This window comes from Cottoperca gobio, chromosome 24 (assembly GCF_900634415.1).
Source record: "Cottoperca gobio chromosome 24, fCotGob3.1, whole genome shotgun sequence".
NCBI lineage: Eukaryota > Metazoa > Chordata > Actinopteri > Perciformes > Bovichtidae > Cottoperca > Cottoperca gobio.
Window position 1 is genome coordinate 2,760,958 of NC_041378.1, and position 24,988 is coordinate 2,785,945.

The 24,988-nt window shown below is 40.7% G+C and overlaps 3 protein-coding genes across 3 annotated transcripts in view; 2 read left to right on the plus strand and 1 right to left on the minus strand.

Annotated features, from left to right (window-relative positions):
• Nucleotides 1-18,930, minus strand: part of tbc1d32 (TBC1 domain family, member 32) — a 59,085-nt gene extending 40,155 nt beyond the window's left edge. Inside the window, 24 exon segments of the mRNA XM_029462859.1 lie at nucleotides 2,490-2,578; nucleotides 2,824-2,943; nucleotides 3,588-3,706; nucleotides 3,958-4,045; nucleotides 6,433-6,571; nucleotides 6,808-6,887; nucleotides 8,183-8,384; nucleotides 8,912-9,039; nucleotides 9,552-9,694; nucleotides 10,527-10,616; nucleotides 12,138-12,275; nucleotides 13,978-14,071; nucleotides 14,148-14,149; nucleotides 14,939-15,002; nucleotides 15,120-15,270; nucleotides 15,523-15,584; nucleotides 15,674-15,777; nucleotides 16,488-16,566; nucleotides 16,938-17,057; nucleotides 17,586-17,657; nucleotides 17,948-18,125; nucleotides 18,505-18,669; nucleotides 18,775-18,833; nucleotides 18,835-18,930. Of these exon segments, the coding sequence (XP_029318719.1) occupies nucleotides 2,490-2,578; nucleotides 2,824-2,943; nucleotides 3,588-3,706; nucleotides 3,958-4,045; nucleotides 6,433-6,571; nucleotides 6,808-6,887; nucleotides 8,183-8,384; nucleotides 8,912-9,039; nucleotides 9,552-9,694; nucleotides 10,527-10,616; nucleotides 12,138-12,275; nucleotides 13,978-14,071; nucleotides 14,148-14,149; nucleotides 14,939-15,002; nucleotides 15,120-15,270; nucleotides 15,523-15,584; nucleotides 15,674-15,777; nucleotides 16,488-16,566; nucleotides 16,938-17,057; nucleotides 17,586-17,657; nucleotides 17,948-18,125; nucleotides 18,505-18,669; nucleotides 18,775-18,833; nucleotides 18,835-18,930 (2,582 nt within the window).
• A 1,719-nt stretch (nucleotides 18,931-20,649) lies between these two features.
• Nucleotides 20,650-24,053, plus strand: hsdl1 (hydroxysteroid dehydrogenase like 1). Its single transcript, XM_029462836.1, has 5 exons — nucleotides 20,650-21,127; nucleotides 21,631-22,073; nucleotides 22,231-22,314; nucleotides 22,428-22,580; nucleotides 22,890-24,053. The coding sequence occupies exons 1-5, from the start codon at nucleotides 20,905-20,907 to the stop codon at nucleotides 22,956-22,958; spliced, it is 972 nt and encodes a 323-aa protein (XP_029318696.1). The 5' UTR covers nucleotides 20,650-20,904; the 3' UTR covers nucleotides 22,959-24,053.
• Nucleotides 24,054-24,800: 747 nt separating this feature from the next.
• gja11 (gap junction protein, alpha 11) overlaps nucleotides 24,801-24,988 on the plus strand; it is a 1,947-nt gene continuing 1,759 nt past the window's right edge. Inside the window, exon 1 of the mRNA XM_029462843.1 lies at nucleotides 24,801-24,909. The gene's annotated coding sequence lies outside the window, so the exon portion shown is untranslated. The remainder of the gene's footprint in view (nucleotides 24,910-24,988) is intronic.

Consider the following 24,988-nt stretch of genomic DNA (forward strand, 5'->3'; position numbering starts at 1 on the left):
TTGTATATTATTAATGAATCCTGACGTTGACTGCAGCTTCACTGACTTTAAGCTGCAGGGGGCGCTGTCCTCCACTAAATGTAACAGTCTAACCCAGAATGTGATTGAATACAGCTTTACATCACAGAACATCTCGATGATGGTATGTGGAGTCGCACCAGAGCACTTCACATATGAGCGGGGTCATAGTCCAACAGATGCATGCGTTAGGATGTCTCAAAAATCTAATGCGTGGCCACGGCTAGCTCTACTTCCTGTCATGCTTTAGCTTTATGTGTGCGAAACTGCTGCATGTTTTACTCGCCCGGCCGGCTGCCATCAGACTGAATAACACAGTCCTAACCTCCTGTTGCACCAGAGACAACCTGTCAGCATTTATTCCTGGCACTGTGTGCGTCTGTGAAAGACCCTGAAAACATACTCAATCGGCCTCTTACGGTGAGTGACGGGGTCACAGATGAGCACGCTGTTTTTTGGTTAGTTCACAGGAGAGATTCCTGCCTGTGTTGATTTCTCTCTGCTTTTCTCACAAGTCTTAAGTGGGCCCGCCTCAGTTAGATAACAGTGATTTCACAGACTTCTGTGCACCAATCAGGAGTTAGCCATATTTGAATCAACATGCGATAACAGTTGTGGGTTTGTTCGCTTCCCAGGAGACTCAATCAAATCTGATCAAACAGCACCCACACAGTCCTAATATAGCAAATAAGCTTTAACTTTTAGAGTGTGGCTGTTAATAAATAGCACCTGCCATTGTTGTATGTTGAGTCATAGATATTTAATGAGATGAAGAAATATTGATTTTTACAATAATGTATGAAATGACTACTGAGAATTATCCCTTGAATCTTTCTTGCGAACAGCTCATTGTGTAGCCGTGAGTTGGGCTGCAGCAGGCAGCTCCCCACAGTTCACTACCTGCTCAGAACCAAACAGCAGTTAGAAACTATTTGGTGAACATAGTGAAGCATTTAGCAGCTAAAGAGCCACATATTTCCCTCAGGAGTTGTTGGATCGCACAGTGGAGAGACCCAGAGCTAAAAGACGAGTGTAAATTGGACCTATGTGGCCAGAAACACGACTCTAAATAAGAGCTAATGTTGCTCCTTAACTGCTGGATGTGTAAACAAGACTGTTTCTGACACATCAACTTGAATGGTGATGAAGTGGGTAAATCTTGCAGGTTTAAGATTTAAACCCAAGTTTGATAACCAGAGCAGCAGTCAGGTCACTGCATATTATATATGGATTGTTTGGTTAAATGAAAAGGGTAATGGGATTGCATTTGTATACCACTTTTAGCCACATAACTAACATTGTTGCTGTCTGACACTTGGTTATTTGACATTTTTTGATTATGTTATTTGACACTTGGTTATTAATAAGGGTTATGTCCTTGTGTGAAGTAGCTGCTCACCCTCCTCTGGGCTCAATAAAGCACAAACCTTGCAGCCATGTACATTCAGACTGTGGATCATCAGTTATGGTTTTACTGTGGATGATTCTGTGTTTGAAGAAACAGTTCATAATATAGTAGCAATACAATAATGTGTGACTTGTGTCAACGGTGAAGCAATTTTTCAACACAATCAATCAACATCTTGACAAAGAACATAAGCGAGTGTGAAATAAATGACATTTCAATCCCCTCGTATTTGCAACCATTTCCCATGTGGGCCAAGAAAGAATGAAACTTAAAATCAAGCTGTGCAATAAAGCTTCAAACATAGAATTTGCTGAGCCATTAATACAGCAGATGTACTTAGAAGTTGTTGGTTTAAGGCAGTAATAGCAAGATTAACATGGTATGCCTTGACTTATTATGAGTAAAACGCTACATTTAGCACATTTGGGGGCACCGAGTGCAAGTTTGTCAGTGAATCCATCAGTCTGGGTGTCAAATGAATAGAGCATCTTGTTCCTTTCACTTGGATTCTGGATGTTAATAGGAGTGGGATGACTGACAGGCACAGAGAGAGCGAGTGACTCAGCAAGGCTCCAAACAAGTCAAAGCTATTGTGATTCAGAAAGCCTTAAAAAAAAACACAGCAAAGCGAAGCACAGCAGCCACCGAAGCAAACACAACCGAGACACGTATGCATCTGTGCGCCTCCCTTAAACAAACGCTAGCCATTTGTAGCACATTAACCGTACAATAAACTTTAAGCCTACCAAAACATTTAAGCTAACACACACACACACACACACACACACACACACACACACACACACTCTCTTATCCAGAGGAATCCTTTCATCAGCCTTTCAAAGCTGGGTAATCAAAGTATAAAGAACCATGTCAATCTGATGCTGCCAGAGGGTGAAGTGTGTGTGTGTGTGTGTGTGTGTGTGTGTGTGTGTGTGTGTGTGTGTGTGTGTGTGTGTGTGTGTGTGTGTGTGTGTGTGTGTGTGTGTTCACCAGGTGCTAATCCGATACCATGTGCTTCCCCACTGCTGTTAAGTAATATGGAAAACAATATCAATCTCACCTCAGGCCAAATGTGTGAGACTGCTCGTAGTGGAACAGGGAATGAATCTTTGAATCGGAATTCACAGCAATCAGCCTGTCAATCACATCCTGTGGAGTAAAAGGAAAGGCTGTAAACAAATACAGCAGTTATGGTGCAAAACAGAAAACGGTGGGTATTTACGACGTATAAGGAGAGAAATGTACATCTGACTCAGTGTATAGGAGGTCTTGCTAGGTTAAACACATGCGTAGGTGGTGGCTGAAGGAAAAATAAAAAGTGCAAACATGCCCTCAAATGGCTGAAAGAGGCATTGCACGTGGAGTCTGGACTACAGAGTGTGAAAAACACTCACAGGAATGGAGGTTGGCATCTCTCTCAGGGTGTATTCACTCTTGTTGGCTAGAGGCTGCCGGCCAAGGAGCTCCCAAACCGATTGGGAAGAGGAGAGCAGGTTGACCAAGGACAGGAAGGACTGGAGAGACAGAGAGTTATAAAGACAATCAGAGGGTTAGAGAAAGCAGTATCCACATTTAGTCTACTTTTAGAATCATTTGCGGCAACAATTTATTGTTTGTGTTTTGCTGTTACTGTATTACAAGGAGAACAGGGAAAACTGGCAATCAGAGAAGAACACATCAAAGCCAACAACAAAGCTTTGACAACTGCAATGATTGTACCATCTTCCCCTACCACACATTTTAAGTGCACATTTATCCGTTTGCAACAGTCCTGGGGTTCTGTTACCAGGTGCTGGCTGGGATGGACTTGAAGGTCTGACTGCATGTATGAAACCTGGCAGCTGACCCGCTGATAAGGCTTTAAAGTCACCAGAGGCAGGTAACAGTTCACACTCCACTGGCCGTCTGTATTCACTTGGCTAGTTTCACTGAGAGAGAGAGAGATGACTTGGCTCCTGTCAGAGGCCAGCATCAGACACACACACACACACACACACACACACACACACACACACACACACACACACACACACACACACACACTAAAGTGAAAGTTTGAGTCTGTCCTACACTGAACATTCAGCACTTTCCACACACACACACACACACACACACACACACACACACACACACACACACACACACACACACACGATACCTTGAGGCAGCTCCTGTCTATGGGGTCCATGGGCGTGGGCTTGGGACGGACCACCCCGACATCTTCACTGCCGCACTCAAGGACAGACCACAACTCTACTACCAGTGCACGGACAAAACCTGCAACACAAGCCAGAGGGCTTACTATGAATTTATATGGAGAACTTTCTGAATTGACGCACAAAACTTCATTTGTGATCTTGGCGTTATATGCGACAGCTACTTATAAATATGTTTCTGAAATACACATCAATATCTGATTTGCATTTCTTGTCACACAACTATTCAAATTACATTCTGTCTTAATTCTTACAACAACTTGGGATACAAGCCATCATCACATCTGTTTGTGCAGGTAAGTGCTTCAGTACCTGAACTGTGCAAAGCTGCCGCCCCTGGAGCAGTAGCTGCCACCTGTGTCACCATCACCCCGTATCCAAACTTCTCACAGCGGCTCACCTACACAAACCACATGATCCCCCAAAATATTTCAATGCATTACTGTTTTTGTATGGTCCTTTGTGAGATTTGGACGAGATAGACAAATAAAAGGATTAATGTAGCAAGAAATGTGTTTGTGATACAGTATGCACACTACATAATGTAGTTTAGCACACTGAGGAGAAATCAAGCTGCAAATAGATTGTGAAGGCTCTTCATTAATTACAACACAACTACAACTAAAAATAGACAAAATATAATTACATTCCATAACTATAGTGAAATGCGAAACGAGGGAAGCAATTACAAGAGTGCGTTAACAATGGCAGTGAATTAAACCCACGGGGAATTAGAGTAAGACTGAGTGTGTGTGTCCGTGCGTCATAGACAATACTATGTATACAAGGCATATGTACAGTTTAGAGATTAATAAATTAAACCCTGTGTGGGAGTATCTGCATGTAACAGCCTCCAGGCTACTGAACAGCCTTCAGAAAGAATATGGCTGTGGCCTTGAGGAGGAGGAGGAGGAGCAGCAGCAGCAGCAGCAGCACATCTGCAGAATGGTTTAGGGTGCTGATGACATAGGCCAACAAGGGTTTGAAGATGCATTATGTACCACAGGGATGGACATTATGGGATGTAAAAGCCTAAAAATACTGCATACATGCATATTTTACTGTACATAGAAAACGTTCATTCTTATATTATTGGAGAAAAACTGGCTTTAACTTATAGATTTAAGACCAAGTAAACCAGTTGAAGGGCCGCAGGGCCATTGTTGATCTCATGCTTTCAAAATATGCCTCTGATAGTTTAAAACATTTACAAGAATGGTTTACCGGCAGGAGGGTCGTTAAGTACGGCACAGATACGGAAACTAGGCATGACTTCCCATGTTATTTTATATTATTTTAATTCTTCTATTTATACTATTTTAATTCTGCTATTTTATATTATTTTAATTTTGCTATTTTATATTATTTAAATTTTGCTATTTATACTATTTTAATTCTGCTATTTTATATTATTTTAATTTTGCTATTTTATATTATTTTAATTCTACTATTTTATATTATTTTAATTCTGTTATTTTATACTATTTTAATTCTACTATTTTAATTCTGCTATTTTATATTATTTTAATTCTGCTATTTTTATACTATTTTAATTCTGCTCTTTTATACTATTTTAATTCTACTATTTTATATTATTTTAATTCTGCCATTTATACTATTTTAATTCTGCTATTTTATATATATATATATATATATATATATATATATATATATATATATATATATAAAATAGCAAATAAATAGCAAATAAATATATATATATATATATATATATATATATTTATATATATATATGTACTATGTTTTTGCTGTGAAGCACTTTGGGCTGCAATTCTTGTATGAACGGTGCTATACAAATAAAGCTTATTATTATTATTTTTCTAAATTGCAAAGGTGTTTTATGTCGGGTCTAATGATATATAATATATCTAACAAAATAAATTATACTGTATGGTGTATTGTGATTAACAAATTAATATAGCTTAGCTACGACATATGAAATGGCCAAATATAACTTTTTTATTTAAACTAGCTTAAATGTTTAGAATCGCGAAGTTGTATGATCAGAAAGTGGGGATGTAAAAACCCATGGAACAGTGTGGGTGCCTTTGCTTGATGTAACCGTCTGTGTGTGATTATTGTTGTCTAACCGTGCGTCCTGGCTGCAGGGTTGTCCAACTGTGACTCAGTCAATATGGCAAAGAATCACTTGAACAGCGTAATATTACTTTGGCACATTGATGCGATCAAGAAGGATGTAAAACCGAGCCACTGCCAAGTGAAGTCTTCCAGGGCTTCCATAAAGGTGAAGAAACATTTCCATCGAACTAGCTTATCAGCACTTCTGCAGAAAAGATTAGTTGGATTCATATGAAGGTGGCACAATAAAGTTATACTGTATAACTAGCCGAGACTTTAATTTGAAATATACTACCACTGCTTTTATAACTAAATGATTCTGGCAGCATCTGGAATTCCTTAGTAGAAGCATCTTAGATCAGCGGTTTCAAAATATGATGTAAGATGATACCACAGTTGAAGTGCTCTCGAGCATCTCATTCAACCCTCAAATTGCTCCACTGGGGTCCTTTCAGGGACTAACTGCAGTTGGATTGAGAAGCTTCCAGGTGTGTTAGTGTGCATGTGTGGAGCACGGCTGTGAGTCTATGAAGGATTGTTCTCCTTAAACTCCGTAATGTGTTTCTTTAAGAGCAAACTGGGTATCAATATATGAAAACAGAAGTAAAAAGGCAATGTTTGAAACTTTTTTGTTAAAAACAACCACATGCATGAGTTGTGTAGCTTCGTACAAGCGTTTGTTATTACCTGTAGTTTTTTAGTAAAGCGAGAGAACATGTAGGAGACACACTCATGGATGGCTCCTGTCTGCTGGAGCAGCAGCAGACCTTTAGGGGTTGCAGCAAAGTTCAGCAGGCTGTCCAACAACGTCTCCTCCCAGGTGAGCCTGTTCCAAAGTCACAGAGTGAAACACAGTAAGCTGTGCAGTACAGATGGTAAACAAGCTTCTTAGCCAAGTGGAAGTAGTATTTGTGCTTTAACAGTAGTTCAGTCTGGAATTTCAACAACGAAAAACATCATTCTGTGTCTTTAAATGTCCACGTTCAGTCTCTGTATTACCTGCATTGTGACTCCCTACTTACATTCAAGGGATTTGAATAAAAGTAGTAAAACTGGCCGTACGTGTTGTGCAGCTCCTGGGTGAATGTTCCTGCACTGGCTCCCGGTACAGGGGTTGAAACCCTGTCTGACAAGGAACTGGTCTAGAAATAACAAAGAACATTACTCCATGTATAAGAGTGTGAGTTGTGTTACATGGTGCTATAACAGAGGGAGACGTAGAAGCAGCTCCAAACCAAACAAATCATAAAGTGTTTAATCTTCTGTGACTCCCACTGTACTCTGTAAACCACTGTTTTCTCTTGATATTGTAATTCCTAATATCAATATTTGATCATCTTAAATCAAACTAAATGAGGGCACTAGCAGGCTGGATCCATCTCCTTCACTTTAAAGTGTAAGAACTTTAGAAATCTTCTGGCTCCATCTGACAAAATTGGAAATCGGGATCAAAACTTGTAATAAATCAAACCTTCAACTGTTTTCCTCTGTGAACTAATTAAAGCTCCCTCTCATTAAGACGCCTCCCACACTCTTGAAGAGCCACTTTGGTTTTTAAAGAGAGTAGACTCAGGTCAACGTTGTTGTCACGTTACCTAACGCTACAAAAACAAATGTGGACTTGGATTTTTAGTGCATGCTGTCCGGCGCATGACAGTGCAGTATGTGCAGGCTGATCATTAATATTTAACACCACTGGAGTAAAGTGATGAGGAAGTGAGTGGGAAAATGATGCCATAATGTCAGATAAGTACATTTTTGACACGAGTATTTTGACCCGAGGTGAGACTGTACTGTATCTCCTACCTAGAAGCAGTTCCACTACGTGTCTCTCCTACGTTTCCTCTGGAGCTGTGGGTCTGTTTTCACTTCTGTTGTTCCAGGACAGACTATATCACTAAAGGCATTCTGATTTTGATGCATTGTTATGACAAAAGCCGTATTCTAAAAGCGTAATGGAGCAGATTACAATGGTTAGTTAATTCTCTACATTTGAAAGCAGTGGTGGCACTTTTCTTGCTGCAGTGAATGACTCAAGAGGACACGGCATTCATCAAGCAAATGAAACATGACAGGAGTATTCTAGCCAGTGAAACTGATCATTAAACATGGACACCCCTCCATTAGATATTCTGGAGAAAAAAAAGATTCAGAGAGAACCTATATCTGCCATCTTTTACAACGTTTTTATGGAGGGGATTAGTCAAGCAGTGCTCCCCAAGAAGGGATCTAATTATCTGTAATAAACAACCAATTCTATACAGCAACGCCGATATTAAGACACTAAATTGTTTTTATAACGAGTTAAATGTTTGGTTTTAAATATGTTTTTGTACTTTAACAACATTTTACAAATATTAACCTTTTTCTTTTATCAGGCTCAAAATGTGTCATTGAGAGTTTGATCAGTGTTATATTAATAATTCTGTGCAGGTACCTTTTTCCATGCAGCAGCTACAGCCTTGTGCAGGCCGTAGGGTCGGAGGACCTGCAAACCCTCACAGGTGTTGTATATCTGCCTACAGACGAAGATGAAGGCTCCACATGATGTATGGGACATGTCAGATTCACTTAGAGACGACAGATCCTTATCCAGCAGTCTGAGGGTGAACTGCACAATGACATGAGCAGGACAGGTCCTGCAGAGGAGAGGGGAAACAAGAGAAATATGCTGACAGAAGATTGCATGTGTGTAGTATGAGGTGTTTGGGGGAGTTATAGCGTGTTTAAGTACTTTCCCTTTGTGTAAGTGACCCATTTGTTTTGCTTTTGCTTTCCCTGTCTAGACAACATCTCTAAATTAGACAAGAGGCATGATGATTTAAGTCCCTTGTGCAGATTCTGAGAGGAGGTACATAAAAGAACTAATGGCAGACTAGAGCACATTAGTCAAAACAGTGTGTACTTCGTAGTATCAGCCTTGGTGAACGTATTAAGGCCACAATAACAGACAGAACAGACTATTGTGTTTGCTATAATGAGACTTGTGTAGATCAAAGATAAAACCCGCAGTGACTGAGAAACGAGTCTGCTCTGTGCAGAACCAGGAGGATTTGATATGCAAACGTAACTCTATATTAACGTCTTCTGGCTAATTCAGAAACTAATGTAATTTATTCATTAAAGACACTATGTGTTCAATCATAATTTAATCACACCATCTCACCTCTCACTGTGGGATACAACTAGATTCTTCTCATATAAGAAGAGAGATAATCCTCTGTCGGTGTTTGCGATGCGAGCCAGAACGTCAGCGATGAGAGTCAGTGTTGCTGCTGGAGACTTTAATTTCACCTGCAGACAGTAAACACACAAAATGTCTCCGCTGCTTCAGAAACAAAGTGGAATCCCAGGAGGGATGAGCAGATATTAAACATTTAGATATCATTAACTTTGGAAATGATGGAACTAAGAAAAAGCGATTCACAAGCGATGCTTCTACAATTTCAAACCGTCTTTTGAAAGGATGACGTTAACAGCTGCTCTTTTGTTTGCCACGTGATTGTTAGGATAACTTTCTGCCGTTACACTTTGCATTTAGAGTCGAGATTAGGACGTATATTGGGAAAATGTTATGCATTTAATGCTGAGGGGTAAAATTAGAGTTGGAGAATACATCAAGTGACTGGACGATAGGGTCATGTGTTATGACATCATCATATTACTAACTCTACTGACAATGGGAAAATAAAAAGCACACATGTATCTACATATTTATGCATCTATGAATCATATTTGTTGTATGCATCTGCACCCAATATGGTTTCTAGTACTGATTCTGTATGCGTGTGTGTTTAGTGTTTCACCTGCTGTCCATTGAGCAGAGCTATAACAGGAGCCAGCAGCGTCTCTATTACAGGAGTCTGGTGGAGACACTCTGCCGCACAGTCGCTCCGCTCACACAGCATCCACATCACCTCCATGGCCAGACAGCTGGGCGTCAGGGAGTCTGAACACACAAATATTTAACTGGATTAAACGATGCATCTTGCAATATTACTATCCTTTAGAACTGACACTAAACACATTGTCTGGCTTGTACCCCATTTGTCAATAACCTGGGAATCAAATTGTGTAAAGACAGTTCTACCAAAGCTGCAGGATGCTCGTCAGCTGGTGTCGTCAATGTGGATGAAGCGCTCCCCAGCGCCCTGCCAACACCTTTCTGCAGGAAAATAAACGGTGTATGGACACTCAGCCTAATGGAGCTTTAAATGAAGTATCCTCCAGCCAGGACTAACGCTCTCCACACATACTTCACTTCTGCATCTACCTTCACATTGCTTTGTGTAACATCATAATACTATTCAGAATATACTCTCACAGGTGGTGCAGGTGATCTTTACCAGACTGCAGGTAGCATATTGATATGAATCTCTCTGCAGCCGTCAAAAGAGATGGTCCTCCTCTGACAAAGTCAAGGTGGGGGACACTATCGATGACTCGCAGGGACGTTGCTGTAGTGTAATTCACGAGAATGAATAGTGCAATAAAGCAAGGTCTTCCAGGAGACAAGCACAGTCCTGCATGACGCAGTACAAGGTTAAGAGATAAAAGATATGGGTCTAAGGAATGTGGTTACGCCTCATAGGGAGGGTCACTGTGTTCCTTCAGTCCCCGATTACAGACTCACTGTCTGCCCAGCAAACAGGGAGGAAGCCGAAACTCTATGACATACTTTATATCCATGTGTGAGTGTGTGAGCGTGTGAGCGTGTGAGCGTGTGAGCGTGTGAGCGTGTGAGTGTGAGCGTGTGAGTGTGTGAGTGTGTGAGGCCTCACCTGTGTGTGAGGTGTCACTGTGCAGGGGTTCGGGGTGTTGGTACATGATGTTAATCAGGATGACCACCAGGTCTGTCAGGCTGACTGGATCTGAAACAGGACATGATGAATAGGAATAATAAATCAGTCTGGTTACTCAGCGTCTAGACAGAGACAGTAAAATATATCCGGTACTGCTGGAGTCCAGTTTTGCTGACCTTGAAGACGAGGATCATCTTAGTGCACAGTTTCCTCCAATTTCTGTGTTATTAATTATTATTAATGGTTAACTAATTTCTCAAGCAACAATATCAAACAACTGCAGATGTTCTGCTTTTCTAGGTTTCATATCTTTATAGATTTAATACATCTGGACTGTTGCTTGAACAAAACAACTAATTTAAAAGACATTAATTTAGGCTCTGGGAGATTGTGATGGTTTTCCAGTATTTCTTCTGACATGTTATACCCTCAATGATTATCCATAATGGAAATAATTGTTAGCAATAATGTACAATTGGACATGCACAATTGTTTCTAAGGATGCTATGATTAGTTGTCAATATCTGTGTGTTCTTCTGGCAGCACAACACACATTTATCATATTGTAAGGAGAAACTACAGCCCACTGACGTCAGTCTGGTGGAATAGTGGACTTCATATTCTGACACAAACTCTAATGTCTGAACTGCTAAAGATATCAACAAGTGTGTGAAGCGTGAACCCTTTGTACGGTAACCTTAACGCTGCTCGAAATGTAAAACATACGACTAAAATCACATTTCAGTGTGTGTGTGTGTGTGCGTGTGTGTGTGTGTGTGTGTCACATATGGGTGATGAACTGATCTGGGTGCCCACGTTAAAAGGTGTGGAGTAATGTGCCTGCACCCAAAGGATGGGCCTTGTGATCAATATGAGCCACTGTAACGTCAATGATTTAATACTTTGGCATAGAGTCATTAGTGGTTAAATAGGTGACGAGCGACGATGACTTTGTTTTAATGGTGCACCATCGTATCATTCACTCCATTACATAACTTTACTAGTGACGGGTGGAGGGAGTGGCTCCATGTAGGAGATTATCAGACACATTCCGACTTAGATTATCTGCTGTACTGATTTCTTGAGGGCAATAAACTATGAACATATATTTTTCCATTTAACTCCACGTGATGTTTTCCTTTGAGCCCCTGCAGCTGCCAACAAATGACAATAAACAGTATGCAGCTCTTTGCAGTGTTAAAGGAGTGGAGTTAGAGGAGGAGATCGAGACCACTTCAGTGTCTCTATAGAGAATACATGCACAGCCAGCTGTTTAACTTAAAGGTAACTCAATTAAACTAAAGTAAAACACACATGTAGCTGGTTTAATCTGTACAAAAACAACGAGTAACTTGGCCAGATTAAGCAACAAGATATTAGTGAGCTTTATGGTTGCTGATAGTTTAAACTTTGGACTGAAAACAAGTAGATTTGTATTTAACGGACAGATATGAGAGCTGTTTTTCGGTCTTCTGGCTCCAACACCGTTCAGACCGCAATGACGCACATTGCACAAAAGAATGCAAGACATGAAAGATTACACACCACATGCTTTTTGACAGATGTTTTGAGAACAGTCCAGCTTTGTACCTGTGTGCTTCTTCACTCTGATGGGGAAGAGCTTTCTGCCATTGGTGTAGATGAGCAGTTTCCCCAGGACACACAGCGAGTGCACAAAGAAAGCATACTCCAGCTCTCGTCCCGTGTAAACACTCCTCTTCACTGAACCTGAAACAAGTTTCCATGAGGCCCAAATATTGTTAATATTCATTTAAGATGCGAGAACGAGCAAAGCGAAGAAAAAACAGAATGTACGTTTCTGTCCAACCAACCAGTGTTAAAAACGAGAGGGGGTGAAGTGGTAGAAAGGTCGTTAGTGTTCATGATTTCAGTTGAATATGAAAACAAAAATAATGAACTTTACCATATTCTAAAATGCTAACTATATATCTTCTGTAATAGAATGAGATTGACACATTTAAAAAGTCTGTAATGCGTCTGGGGTGCAAAAACGTTCTTATACTTTTACGGATTGTATCGTTAACAGAGAGTCAGCAAACCTCAAGTCATCCAAAACAAGGTCAAAATGTTCGGTCTCAAGGAGGCAGCTGGCTTACAGGAGATAACACACCGGCAGACTTTCCCTTACGCCCCATCTCCAGCTGTACTCGCTCTCCTTTATTGGATTTTCCCAAAGAAATGTGCAACTGTGTAGCATTTCACCATCAATCTATACAACTCGTAATGTTAATCTTTGCACGTTTAGATTAAAGAATGTTTTTTTGTTACGTTGTTTCCCTGATTATTGCAGAACTGAAGTAACTTGCACTAAATCTAAAAGGCACATGTCACAGGTTGTTCAAGTGAGTGGAATGATGCAGAAGTCTCATTCTGCATGGAGTCTCATGGAGATTCATTCGTGCCCTTCAGCAGAGTATGCAGCACTTTCCTGCCGTTTTGCAGCACTTCCATTGAAACATCTGTTGTTCATTAAATCTACTCTTCCTCGTGTCTGACTCCACGAGCATCTTACGAAATCAATTTAATCCTAATAATGTTCCATAAGGTGCACTGTGCAGTTATGTTTACGATCAGTGTAAATACATTTTGCGTATCTTTAATGAAATGAGATGAGCAACAGAAGATAAGATGCATCGAACGCACTGGAAGGCGCTGTAGCAAACGGAGCTTTACACCTCATTTGTCACAAACTGCTCGCTCGAAAGACATCGAGGAGACCCGTCTAGACTACTGAGGAGAAACAAAGAGCAGCCTTCTATTTAAACGCTTTTATATTGCCCTCTGCTAATAAACAGCAAGCAGAGATACAATAAAAGCTTTGATAAGAACCGGCTCGCATCGCAAACACCGACAGAGGATCTCTTATCCAGGAATTCTAGAGCAACAAAAGAATACCAGCTAACGTAACCCAACCCCTAAACCTTTTGTTGTGCGTGTACTTTTGCAATAGTGTCGTTCAGATGCATCTTTTTAAATCATACTTGTACACCTGCCTCCATCTTGTCTGCTTTAATCCTTCATTTAGTCACAAGTGTTCATCGGTTCTACCTTCTTTCATTCCCTTATCTGCTCTCCATCTTTTGTTTCCTCTGTTTTAACGCCAGCAGGAACAGCATGTGCGCATTGAAGGAAACTGAATAAATAAATGATGACCGCAAAGTCTCGGTAGGTATAAACACATTTAACACCCACAGGCTTCAAATGAAGCATTACTTTGTCATTAGGCGCTCACAGTAGTTCAGCATGAGTGTATTATATTTTGCTGTGTTTCCCAGGACACATTAAATCAGCATTACTGCAAATGTGCTGATGTTTACCACGGAGTGAGCAGAAATTGCTTTTCAGATATGCCTGAGAAAGTACATAAACCTGTTGTGGAAATCACAAGTTTATGGTCTGTTTTACTTACCAGTGTTCTGCTCCTCGGCTGACTGGGGATCAGTTGTCTCATCTGTGAAACGTTCACAGGATTCACTGTAATGGATGCACTGCTGAAGCGCCTGCTACAACCTGACAACAGAAACACAAGCGATGTTATTGCGGTTGCTGCCAACACCTGATTGGTCTGAATGACATGACAACTGCTAATCAACCTCTTCATCAAGAAGCATTGGATTTGAATCGTGAAGCACTGAAGGGAGTTGTAATGCACTGCAATGCAAGGAGTAGTTTAGGCTTACAGTGCTTTGGGAAAGGTATTGACATTTACTTTAGAGAACGTTTCAGGGGTGATTCCACAGTAATCCTCTCTGAAGTCAGAGTGAGAGCTGAGAAGCAGGTTAAGGATTAAACAATCAATTCTTAAACGTCAAAGTGACACGCAAGAGTCCAACATTGAGCTTCTGTTTCACGGACTTTCACTGGAGGTTCATCAGTTACATGGAGAAGCCTTACCACCACCTGTTGTATTCTGAATACATGCACTATGTTGGTACAGTAAAGGTAGGAACTAGGACTGCAGATCCAGCTCCTTTCTGAGGTCTAAGGATGAAAGCACAAATTGCAGAAAGGAAAAACATTTCTAGCTGGAAATAGATTTACCTCAAAGACGAAGTGACTTTGTACTTGTGCTCTTCTACTGGCCTCAAACATCACGTGAGTGTCTTACAGATTCCTGCCTTTTCCTAGTTCATGCACAGCTGTGTATTGTCTTGAATGCATTCTGTATTGCAATAGTTTCTTGTGCCTAAGGCTGCGTTATTTCCAACATCCCCAGCGGTCCCCACCGCTACAGCTGAAACGCACTACGCACATTCAAATGAATGGGAGGACTGGAGTTTTTGCCGCAACGTTGGTCGTTTCTCTACGGTGCTTAACGTTTCAGAAGTACAAAGTACTCAGTGAGAGATATTGATTAAGGAGGGAATCACTCACCAGAGACTTGTATTTCTTCTCCAGGAGTCTGAGAACTACAGTCCTACTGTAGTATCCATGCTGAGAGAGGGAAGCAGGTCAGGATGGAAGAGAATATCTGAGACTTTAAGGATCCGCAGGAACAAAAAGGAACTCTGCACAAATCAAAAACATCTGTTCATTTGTATATATACATACCATCCACTTTTTAAACCAGGTAGCTCTAACATCCAGTAAGGCCAGTAGGTGAACGGGTTCCAGGGATTTCTCTGTCCCGGGTGAGGCTGGGCCATGTTCATGATGTAAGGACAGCAGGGAGAAAGTGCTCTCTATAACTTCCTCCATATATCTAAAGCAGGGTAAAAACAAAAGTACTGAATGTACACCATCATTCCAGACGTCGTAGAGAAAAGAAAAGGACATTTGGACCGGGAGAAACCGTGTGGGAGACCTTTACAGCGTACTGTAAATATCTCACTGGTGTTAGACGTTTTCATTTTGCATAACATGTTGTCATAGTTTAATCAGTGGCATCTCAGTGTTGGATGTGGGGGGGAGAAAGGTGGGGAGAGACCAACTACATACTGAGGTGAAAACTCACTTCTCAGGGTGGCGGATCCAAAAGGTCGTCACCTCCTTTTGAAAGTCATTCATCAATCGAATCTGAGGCAAGACAGACGGAGAGAGAAAAACCTTTAATGTGTTTTTACGGCGATACACTTTAAATGGTTTACCTGTACCTGAATCTGTACCTGTTTGAGAAGACGACTGATCTCAGGTCTGTTGATGTCGATGGCAGCTGAGCCCGTTGGAAAGCTTAGCTTATGAGACAGAAAACTTGACTCCACACTTTTAGCTGCAAATCAAAAAGGCAAAATAAACTAATTACAAACGGTGCTTCATATGCAAGATGATATTAGTGTTCATATACATAATGCAGCATGAACATGGGCCTGTCACACAAACTCATTTTGCTGGACAGAATATTGCCCCAGAAATGATTGCGATTGCGAATTTTAAGACCATTTTATTCCACTGACATAAATAATAATAACATAATAATGCAAGTACAGCCTTTCAAAGAGCAAAGAACTTTTAATTCTTAAGAATATTTCAGACATTGGAATTGGTATGTCGAAAAACTATTAAAATATCCTGAATAAATAAAACCACACAATAAAAACAACAAATAAATGAACTGGCTCAAATCTTCTAATGGTAGAAAGAAACCCTGCTGTTCATTCTGGCATCATGTCGGCTAACGGGCAATATCGAGGTCAGAAAGGATCATTGGGGTCATGTCCAAATATCGTACGATTAGTTGATGACGTAATTATTTGAGGTATTTTATTGAGGCAAGTAGATTCACCTCCTTTGTACTGGGGTGGATATCTCAAACATATTTGTACATAAAACTAAAAACTGCAGTGTCTGCATGGCTAGAGAATTCAAGCAGGAAGGAGCTGACCCTTTAAAACTTAATAATTGTTTTGATAAATAATGGATATATCATCTTCTATGGTTACATTTAAGCGTGAAGGTGTTGCACGTGCTCTCATGTCCTACCCAAGCTGGTGTAGATCTCTCGTGTCACATTCAGGGGAGAGGAGGAGAAGCTTTTAGCAAAGAACAGCAGCACATTATCCTGTCGGAGATCAGGGGGAGAGGCATACGTACGTTAGCAGCATACACACACACACACACACACACACAGTCAATCAATTATACCTGAATGTTAAGTAATATAATATAAAATATAATAAGATTACAAATTAAACAAGATTATCACAAAATAATTTACAGCAGCTCCTCAGCTTGGCTGTCAATCATTGGGGACAACAGTGTCATCTGTTTTCTCTAATTAAACAGGTGTGGCAGGATTGCATGTGGGATAAAGGACATCACATTTTCTTTGTTATCATTTATTATAAAAGGCTGAAATTGTTCATAAACATAATATGATTATTAGGGATTCATTTGTAAATGAATTTGTAGAGGAGGCTGCTCGGGACTCACACTGAGGTCGGGGTCGGTCAGAGCAGCACAGAGGTTCCTGCGCAGGCTGCTCCAGCTCTCACAGATCAGCACATCAGACGGGGGGGCACAGCACAGAACCTGGAGAGCCTCCCAACGCACCTGCACAGAGTTACATCACTTCACTTGGACAACTCTCGTCATTATATTCACATTCACAAACGTTGTGTCTTGTGACCCCTTGACCTCTACCTGCTTATGTTTACACATCTACTGATTTCAGAGCTCTGAATCCGAATGTTAGCATCCAAGTCTGGTGTTGAGCCCATTGAGGACTATTTCAACCGGTCAATGAAACAATCGACCAAAGACAAAATGAACATTATGTAAGGCTGAATGAATTAAGTGAAACAAAATGGCAAATTCAGTCTGATTAACAGGCTAATGTCTACTGATAACAACCTGTCTAACCAAAGAGTAATCGTTTTTAAACTTCATTTTTAGAGGCCTGAAGAAGTAAATGATCTTGTAATTCAGTAAAAACATTGAAAATATGAAAGTTAGTCAAAATAAATGTAGTTTTGCAACCCCTTGTTGAGACACCAAACAAACTGATCTATGGCACAATGCCACTTATCCACCCTCCAGCGTACACCATCATAATGTATCTGTAAGCGAGCATCTTCGTACCTCTTTGGGTCTGCTGGAGTCAAGTTTTTCAGCCAGAACTTGCAGCTGCTCTTGTCTGATGAATGCATAACTCTAGAGAGGAAAACGGAGATGAAACACAAATCATTATAATCAATCGGAAACTGAAAATAAGAAGAGCTCTCACTGTCTGAAAGCATCACGCCAAAGGTTTCAGGATCCACTGTCGGCTTTGCCCTTCATTCAGTCTACCATGAAAACAAACCATTGTGACCTATGCCATGCAGAGATTAGAGATAAGACACAATATTGCCACTTTATGAGAGTCAAATAATAAAAAATAAGGCAATAAATGAAATGTAACCATGTATTTATCATCAGAGTACATTTACTGTCCCTGTCACCTGGTTGAAAGAGGAGTCGCTGTCAGAGCAGTTGTCGGTGTACTGGCTGTTGGACTGACTGTGCTGCTTCTCGCGGTGCATCTCCTCCTTCCTCATCTGGTCCTCCTCAAATCTGTTGATTAAAGACTCCACCACCATGATCATGGTGTTTTTCAAGGTCTGCATCATCTGCTGGTACCTGTCACAAGGAGAGAAAGCCCCTGGCTTGTTTTGGTTGTCTGAAGCTATCCAGTTGCTCTTTAATGAGGAACTAAGACACTGGCAACTATCCAACATAAGACTGTTCGTATGGAAATGTTTTGAAATGTTCTCCTTTTGAATATGTGGAACTGTATGTTATGATTGGTCATGTGGTCATCCTGGTTGTTGTTACTAGTGTACAGTGTCTTGTAAGCCCATATGGGGCAGGACACTCAAATAAACAAATCAATTTGAAAGTAGGAAACATAATACCACAAGTTTGTAATTTCATAGACACTTAACTTGATCACAGAATTATAATCTGTGACTCCACAGTGAATAACAGAGGAAACAAAGCAAGTCTTATCTTCACGCACTCAGCTGAGTCTCTGGTCCTTCGGGTGACAGCGTGGATCAGGGTATCGTGACCTGAGCCTATTGCATGTTGTCCATCTCCTCTGCTCGAGTTCTTGGTCTCTTCTTCCACCACAGACCCCAGAGAGCTCTCCACATACTGACGGAGATACTTGACAAACTCATAACTGAAGAAGAGCAATGACAGAGTTAGACCTACTGTACTGTTAACACATCATTTAAAAACAAACCTTAAAGTTAATTCTATACTGTCTTGAGTCTGGCGGTCTTACTTGTGGAAGTTCTTGTCAGTCTCCTCCAGGTGAAGGAGGATCTCTTCAGCACATTCGGTTCGAAGGAGCGCCAGAGATCCTGTCATTGACGCTTCTCAGAAGCTGCTTGAGCAGAGACTGCAACTCAGCTTCATCTTCAGCTGACAACTGAGACATCTCTGTTGGTACTCTGTGGCACGGAATAGAGTGATTGGTTTTCTAGGATTAAAATGTGCTGATGTGGCGATGGGCCAGTTCTCAGTGTAGTGGTACCCGGGGTTTAACAAACAACCTTAGTCAAGAAAGGTGGACATGTATTTGAGTTTGTTTTCTTTATAGACACAAATTAACAAGCTACTGTGCATCAACCTGTAAATAATTGGCGATTATTTTTCCGTCGATTGACTAATCGATGCAGCTCTTATTGTCTATGAAACGTTTGGAACTTTGTTTCTGTTTTTGTATAGCCTAAACCTAGGAAACCTTTGATATCGGCTGGTTGTTGATTATTAGCTGTTCCCAGACTCCAAACTAAACATGGTTAAGCTGCCTTTAACTTCTATGCTGAGAGCAAAGACTGGAGACAAGGGTTAGGGTTTGGGTTTGGGTTTAGGGTTTGGGTTGCCTTTAGCTATAAATGTCCAGCAGTGGCTCAGTTAGTAGGGGCTTGGACTGTGAGCCGTAGGGTTGCTGGTTCAAGTCACCGACCCGACCTAAAAAATAGACTGTGACTGCTACTTGGCGAGGTCCCAGTACTCTCACTCCCATTACTCCCCGGGCGCTGTCCTCCTGCTCCTAGTACTAGACTCCTGGTACTAGGATTGGTTAAAAGCAGAGAACAAATCTCACTGTGTGTGCTGTGTGTGACCATTAAAAAGAGGGTTTCATCGTTCCAAATCTTAAATAAATACAATTTGCCTTGAATTATTTTTGGGAAATTGTAAGGACTGTAATAAATCCCTTCTACTGCTAATATATCAGTTTCAATGCTCAGCACAGGGTGTGATCACAGACAGGTGTGATAATTGGTCCATTTAGTGGAAATAATGTCTTCACAGCCGTTTCCAGTCACGTATACAAATAGAAAAATAACAGCAACAAAGAATTGGTCTACGGTGTACACTTAAACTGACTAAGTGATATGAAAGTTTTTATTTAAAGCCCAAAACGAGTTAATAATAGATGCTCTCTGGCTAGCTTGATGCTGTAACACAGCTAGCTAAAGATAAAACTGCCCATTTTTAACTGAAACCGCAGCTGAACGAAAACCAAAAAACCTCCCCGCTGCACAAACCGACCGCCCAAACACAAAGACATCATATGAAGTATATTTCAAGCCGGTCACCTTGTTTTTGGGCTTGTAAAACCTTTTCATCCAGGTAGCATTTTGGGATAAATTGCTACCGAGTGCTGCGTCTCTATGGAAACGGTAGGTGCATTGTGGGATATCCAAATGTACACGCTGCATTTTTGAGCATCGGAAATGTGAGTTTCATATCTAAGGTTTCAGAAAAAGCATCTTTGCTAAAACAAGGAAAGTCAAGATATATTTTCTTTTTTTAACATTAAATAACATACAATATATATCAGAGAATACATAGATATATTATAATACGACATAAACATTATCAAAATTAATTAAATTATTTATTTAAAATAAGGTTTATAGAAATGGTACTAGTGTCAACTTAATTTAAAGAAATTATACAACCAGGTCAATTATTAGTTGCTTTGACTTCTGGTGAAAAGGGAACATTTAGATTATTAGTTAGATTATTTATGTTATCCATAAACTGCAGCGAAATCCAACCATGACTAGTTTGAATACTTACTCTTACTAGTACTCTTGAGTTTTAAACATTTCTGTCGGTTTTTTCATGCGGTCGTAAATGCAACACCACTGAACACATCACGTGACTCAATGTTTTGATCCTTCTGCGTGGTGCTGCACGGAGACATCTCTGCCTGCTGAAACCGGCTGAAACGATACTAAACCTGCTATCTTGATCAGAAATTTACTATGTAGAAACAACGTCACGTTTTATTCACACGCCTGACTTACTAGTTAACGTTACGTCTAAAAACCACAACGTTAAATCTGCTGTATTCGCTTTAGCTAGCAAGCTAGCATCGGCATCAACAGTGTCAACGATGGCAGCAGTTGACAGCTTTCAGTTTTTGTATAGAGAAATTTCTCGGTCATGCAATCCTTATTTTGAAACCCTGGCCCTGGTCGGTGCTCTTTACACGGCCAGCAGGGCAATAATCCTCCTGAGGGACTGCTGCACTTTGGTCAGGGTGCATTTCCTGCCCAGAATAATCCCTAGTAAGAAGAAGCTGAGCCAAAGATTTGGAGACTGGGCTGTCGTTTATGGTAAGGATGCAGAAGGTCACAGCAGTTTGTCCCACAATTGTGCACATTGCTGCCACTTTATAATTGCACATTCCACTAAACTGTACGTTTTGTTGACAGTAATTGTTCATATTCTATTTACTGATTTGTATTTTTATGTTTCTTGTACTATATTTTTATAATATTTGCTCTTATTTTCCGTTTTAATTTATCTTACTGTGTTTAAGTAAGCAGCATTATACACCAAAGCAAATTCCTTGTATGTGTAAACCTGAACATTGTGAAGCTGGAACCACTTTCCCTGATAAATGATAGTATATCAAGTGAACTGATCAAAATTGTTTGCTTGTTTAATAGTCTTAAAAAAAGTACTAATTAGCTTTTTATTTCAGAAACAAAGTCAAATGTGTCTAATAGGGGCCATAGTAATGCTACTGTGCAGTAGCTCTCAGTTATATGTATACATGTCCTCATTTCTTCCTCACATGACTTTCATTAATAAATATTGTCCTCTCTCTTGCCAGGTGCATCAGAGCCTGTGGCCAAAGCCTATGTAGAGGAGCTGGCCAGACATGGCATCAGTATTATCTTTGTCACTCAGAGCCACACGTCTGTTGAAGACACCGCTGCTTCTCTCTCCCAAAGCTACGGAGTGGAAACTGTTGTCGTCCTTGTTGACTTCTCTTTTGGCCAGGCGGCCGGCAATAACATCAAAGAAGCCATGAAGGGTAAAGATATCGGCTTCCTGGTGAACTGTGTGGAGTCTTTGGCTTCCCCTCAGAGCCTGGTTGAAATGCCTGAGCAGGGCCTGTTAGATTTGGTGAATAAGAGCGTTGCGGTCGCTACTCTGATGACCCGGTTGGTGCTGCCAGGGATGCTGGAGCGCAGCAGAGGAGCTGTGGTCAATATATCATCGGGTGCTTGCTGCAAACCCCTGCCTGGAAGAGTGACACTCAGCGCCTGCACTGTGAGACAAACACTGAGGATACCTGCCTCACAGATACACACCTACTTCCCTCTGTAGATTTCATTTCCCACCATATATCATATTACAATCATAATCACATACATATGTTTCTGTCCTGACAATAATCATCTTTCCCTTTCTCCTCCTGGTATTTCAGGGCTATATGGAACATTTCTCTAGAGCTCTTCACCTTGAGTACAGCGGCAAAGGGATCTTTGTCCAAAGTCTGATTCCTTTCCAGGTAGATGCACGACATGACCAATAACCAGTCGAGCTGTGTACTGGACATAAATACATTTTCACATACGTGTAAACATGTGTGTTGATCGACAGTATGTGTGCATGTGTAACCAGTTAGCCTCAAGTGAGCGACAACCGTCATCATCAGGAGCAGCGTCACTAAGACTGGGCTGGTTTGAACCAGATCCAGAGGTCTACGCCCGCCACGCCATCTCCACCCTGGGAGTCTCTAACAGGACCACCGGATACTGGCCTCACACACTGCAGGTCAGCACAACACACGTCATGACGTCAGTTTGTAAGAAGTACACAGAAGCAGAATCAGGAGGTTTTTCACATACAAGGAATTTGAATTGGTAGAAGAAGAATTCAATAAAATATGTACAATATATTAGAATTAAGATATATTGTACTTTTCATATTCTTAAATATACAATATATATACAATAATTTGGATACATGTTTTATAGTATTTCTTTATTGTATTTTCTATATTTATGTTATCACTGATACGTTTCCTTTGTGAGAACAGGATGTAAAAGATAAATGCATTTCTCTCTGCTCCTCTCTCCACAGTACGGGCTGATGAGACGTATTCCAGAGTTTATTTGGGTTCTTGGATCACGTGTGCTCAGTTCAAGCTAAGCGCTCTCCTCCCGCACTAAAGACTTAACCCAGTTACTGGATCTTCTTGTTACCAGAGTCCTGTAGAGTTTTAGTTTCTTCTGTCATTAGTGAACTCGAGCTCTGTTCAGGTTGGTAGTTCAATACATTTTCTTCTATTTATTTCGTATCAATATTTAGGGATGCTGTGGTGGAGTCAATGTACATCACTCGTGTATTAATATGTGGTCTGACAAATCTGCGACATCCTAAATTAACTATAGAACACAAACAACCTGATGATTCATTGTTAAAATGATCATTTGTATTTCAATTACCCTCGGCGTCAGCTTAAATTCTTGTTTTCCTTGCATGCCTCTAAAAACGATGAATTAAAGTAAATGTAGGCGATGTTCAACGACGTCAAAAACATCCAAACTCTCACGCAGCTCGTGCAGATGAATCCTCATCGGTCCAGTCGAACGCTCACTGAAACCTTTCTATTTAAAACACTTCCGCACAAACATTCTCACGCTCGCGCGGGAACGCTTCTCGAGGTCTGAAGTGTCCTAACGCCTCGTTCTTTAATTACAGATTTAAAAACTGAATGTACGATTATTTTTTCTATGTATTTAAAAACAAAAAGTTGCACACTGAAATACTTTCGTTCTGCATAACAGAGTTCAGTACAGACGTACAGGTGAGGTCAAAAACCTCACGTCAACTGTTACGTAAAGACAAACGGCAATAATAAAGATTTCTGACGTCTCGTGTGTGACTTCCAGTTCTTTCTGGTTGAACCGCTTCACCAGCAGCGACCGCACCTCCAGTAAAGGACACGTTCAAAGAACAAATGGCATTAAGCCTAAAACCAAACCCCACGCCAGTCAGTCAGAGGCAGACGGATATAATAGTGTGTTGTTGCAACAGAGTCAACATAAGTCCAGATCTCAACGTGACGTAGAGATTGTGATGTTTTGTTTCGTTGAGAAACGATATTTGAGATATGTAGATATTACTTTAAAACAAGTCTTTATTGTAAGATGTGTAAACAGATGTTGATGTATGTTGTGGGTATATAACTGAAACACATGTGTCATTATAAAACAAACAATAAAGTCTGTCTCCATTCCCTCACTGGCCTGTGTGTTATTTGATCTGACCAGCTGTTTGGTGCGTTGAGCGATCTGTTCGCTGAAGGACACAAACACCTTGAGAGGTCAGGATGGTGTAAATCATTTGCGTGGACAGACACCGTGCCAGAGTTCACCCCGTGACCCCTTCAGATCAGCCGCGTCACAGACTGTTGGTAAACCTGGTGAGCGGAGATCCACGTGGTGCAGAGCAAAGCTGCACCGCTACGGGCGGGGGGGGGGGATTAAGGACAAAACCAGAATCTGTGTGTATATCTGCAGATACTGTGTCAACAGGGCGTTTTGTTTCTTATTTAGAAAATGCTAACTTCATGAAATATGAAGAGAGAACAAAGTAACACGGGTCATGGCAATATGATTATATTTAAATGTTTGTAGAGATACAGAAGAAAAAGCTGAGTTTAAGAGAAATGGAGAGTTATAAGATGCCTTTCGGATATACCTGGGATGGTATCCCACAGTTTGGTTACAGTTCTGAGCGTAGGTTGTTAATTAAAGGGAAAGTGTCTTTGCAAGATGGACAAGTGAGTTTGTAACTCCTGTAAGTTTATTCAGCTTTTCCTTTTAGTTTCTCACCCGTCTGTGTTTTGTATATTACAGTCGTCATTAGAACCCGTCACCCCCTCATAATAAAGCACAGGACAAAACAAAGTTTGTAAGCAGCCACTGGGAGTGCGTGTTAGGACTGCAGGTCTGTTGTTGTGGTTAGGACGGTGTCCTTCCAGATAACACGCGAAAGCAACGATGCAGGAACAACCTCTTCTTCACTTTCTCTTCGTCGTCCTCCTGAGACATCTCCCTCTTCATTCACCTTTTTTCTCTGTGGGTTTGTTTAACTGGTAAGTTGTTCTCTCTGATTTTACCTGGTCAAACGTGGCAGCTGATTTTAAACTGTAAACAAAATCTACTATGCAATAT